This window comes from Nannospalax galili, unplaced genomic scaffold, assembly GCF_000622305.1.
Source record: "Nannospalax galili isolate Female #2095 unplaced genomic scaffold, S.galili_v1.0 scaffold158, whole genome shotgun sequence".
In the NCBI taxonomy this organism is placed as follows: Eukaryota; Metazoa; Chordata; class Mammalia; order Rodentia; family Spalacidae; genus Nannospalax; species Nannospalax galili.
In genome coordinates, this window is record NW_008345290.1 from 2,760,811 (window position 1) to 2,763,401 (window position 2,591).

Sequence of the window (2,591 nt, forward strand, 5' to 3'; positions counted from 1 at the left end):
ACTCAAAAAGATCCGCCTGCCTCTGCCTCCCGAGTGCTGGGACTAAAGGCGTGTGCAACCACGCCCGGCTTAATTTTATACTTTATAAAGCATTAAAATACAAGCTTTGCATTTTTTTTCCCTGTGATTTTGAAAATTTTCTGATAATCAACATTAGCATATTTTCTTGTGTAGCAATTCTAGCTTTACTACCAAATTACCAGTTTTTATTTTAAAATTCCAATTGATTCCTCACTTCAGGTTTTACAGACATTTCACCAGAAGAGTTGAGGCTTGAATACCATAACTTCTTAACCAGCAATAACTTACAGAGTTATGTAAGTTTGTTTTCTATTCCTCCCTCTCATAACTAGCCATCAGTTACTGTTTTCTGTGTTTGTAGTGGCTTGCTTGTGTTTTGGCAAAGTTGAAGACTATTAATGTTTTGCAAGTCAACACCTTTTATTCTAGACTATTCTCTTTGAAATTGTTTAGTTTGTCTTCATTGATGAGGAGATATAAACTATAATAATTTGGCTTATCATTTTTATCATGTTACCCATCAACCAGTCCCAGAAATCATACCTTTTCATCATTTGTAGATATTATTGAGCTCTGTTAGGTGCAGATCCCATGATGAATACAAAAAAGAGAAAAAAAAATCAAATGAAATAAGCTGCAGTTTGCTAAACAGATTAGCATCTTCACATATCAAATATCAAAAAAAGAAGTCAGAATAAGTTCTTCACCTGAAAGAAATGATATTTTTCTGTTGTCTGCAGTCAGGATCATGCATTTCAGCTACTAAACATAATTCACCTGCCCAGATAGACATAATTCACCTGCACAGATAGAACCATCTCTGCACTGCCAGGTGCTTGACCAAGCAATACCAGGAGTTAGTGAGAGAGAGAGCAAATAGAGCTGGAGTGTCTTCAGCAACAGGAGCAGGTTTAAACATTCAGTACTGAGCTGCTTTTGTCTTCTCTCTTCAGCTAAACTCTGTTCAACAGTTAATAAGTCAATGGAAGAATAGGATAAATGAACTGAAAAATCTCAACATGTCAACCAAAGTAGCTTTGGTGAGTATTGGAGTTTTCTTCAGAGAATTACCTTTTGTTTTGTTGGTTTTTGATATAAGAGCTCACTGGGCTATATAGCCTGGGCTATCCTGGAATTTACTGGGCTGGTTCTGAAGTCAAAGCAGCCCTCTTGCCTCAGCCTCCTCAGTGATGGAATTATAGGCATGCAGCATCATGCCTGGCTTTCTACTGCCTTTTTTTTTTTTTTTTCCAGAGGATGTTGTACTTTGGATTTGAAGGGCAAAAAAAAAATTCTAGACAGTTATGACACACATTCTCAAGATGTTGTCATTTAGAGTTGAAGTCCTGGAACTGTTTCTGTCTATTCCTCAGAAAGGCAGGGACAAATATGCTTTTTAAAAACTATTTTTGGGGTAAGGTTTTTAACTTGGGTAGTAGTAAATTTTTTAAGATTTATTATTTTTAATTATGTATTTGTGTCTGCATGTAGGTACGTGCATGTGAGTGCAGGCGCCTGCAGAGGCCAGGGGTGTCAGATAACCCCCAGAGTTACAGGCAGTTGTGAGCTAAGAACCAAACTTAGGTCCTCTGCAAGAGCAGTACAGGCTTTTAACTGCTGAGCCATTTCTCCAGCCCCATAGTACTAGTTTTGAAAATTGAGAACTATTATGCAAATTCAGATACTTAAGGATATCTGTGTTTCTTTCACTTTGCAGTTGTGTAATGCCATTTGAATCTACCTGGAGTTCTTGGAAGTATTCTGACCCTAGTTTAGAGTTGGCCCCAATCACCATTAATGAGAGCTAATAGAAAAGGAACTGGAGAACTTCCCTCCAGGGTGGACATTTCTGCCCTTTGCTAATTCTCATTCATTCTCTCTCTCTCTCTCTCTCTCTCTCTCTCTCTGCTGGTCTGAGACAACCCATCCTCAGCTGGTTTTAGCATGTATCAGTCATTCATTCATTTATCATGAATAGTAATCCACTGTATCAATATATTGGAATTTGTTTAATCATTTACTTATTTACCTATTAGTGAATATTAACTGAGAAAGAGAAGGTAGGCTGGAAAAAAAAAAAAAAAAAAAAAAAAGGAAAAGAAAACCCACTTGTCTGCCTTTGTGAAACTAGAAAGAGCATGCACTCTCTACAGTGATAAGCAGATGAGCAGTCATCAGACCAGGAGTTGAGGAAAAGGGTGTTGGCTGCCTGGGAAAGGGATACAAGGAACTTTTAAGGTAATAGTAACGTTCTGGATTTTTATAGAACATGGTGGTTATAAGTGTGTCAAAAATCACTGAAATATGTACATAAAAGGAATGTATTTTATGTGAACTAGATTTCAATAAAATTATTGTTGTTATGTTTTAAGATGCTGTGGTGCTTCTAAGTGAGAGAAGCTCTCGCAGCTTGTTTTGATTAGAAAGTCTATAAGAGGAGTCAGTGAAAGGCTTCTTGACAGGGAAATAAAGATTTCAATGAGCAGAGATGAAGAAGCATAAAATATTTTTAGAGAATAGGAATTGTATGATGGATTTTAATAGTAAGCTTTTTTTTTTTTTTTTTTGGT

General features: G+C 36.6%; 1 protein-coding gene across 2 annotated transcripts in view; it reads left to right on the top strand.

Annotated features, from left to right (window-relative positions):
- Positions 1-2,591, top strand: part of Nup42 (nucleoporin 42) — a 14,209-nt gene that overhangs the window by 8,106 nt on the left and 3,512 nt on the right. The window contains exons 4-5 of one of the 2 annotated variants that reach the window (XM_008841464.3): positions 241-317; positions 975-1,061. In XM_008841464.3, coding sequence (XP_008839686.1) covers positions 241-317; positions 975-1,061 — 164 coding nt within the window. The remainder of the gene's footprint in view (positions 1-240; positions 318-974; positions 1,062-2,591) is intronic. The other variant, XM_029567575.1, reaches the window with a different exon arrangement.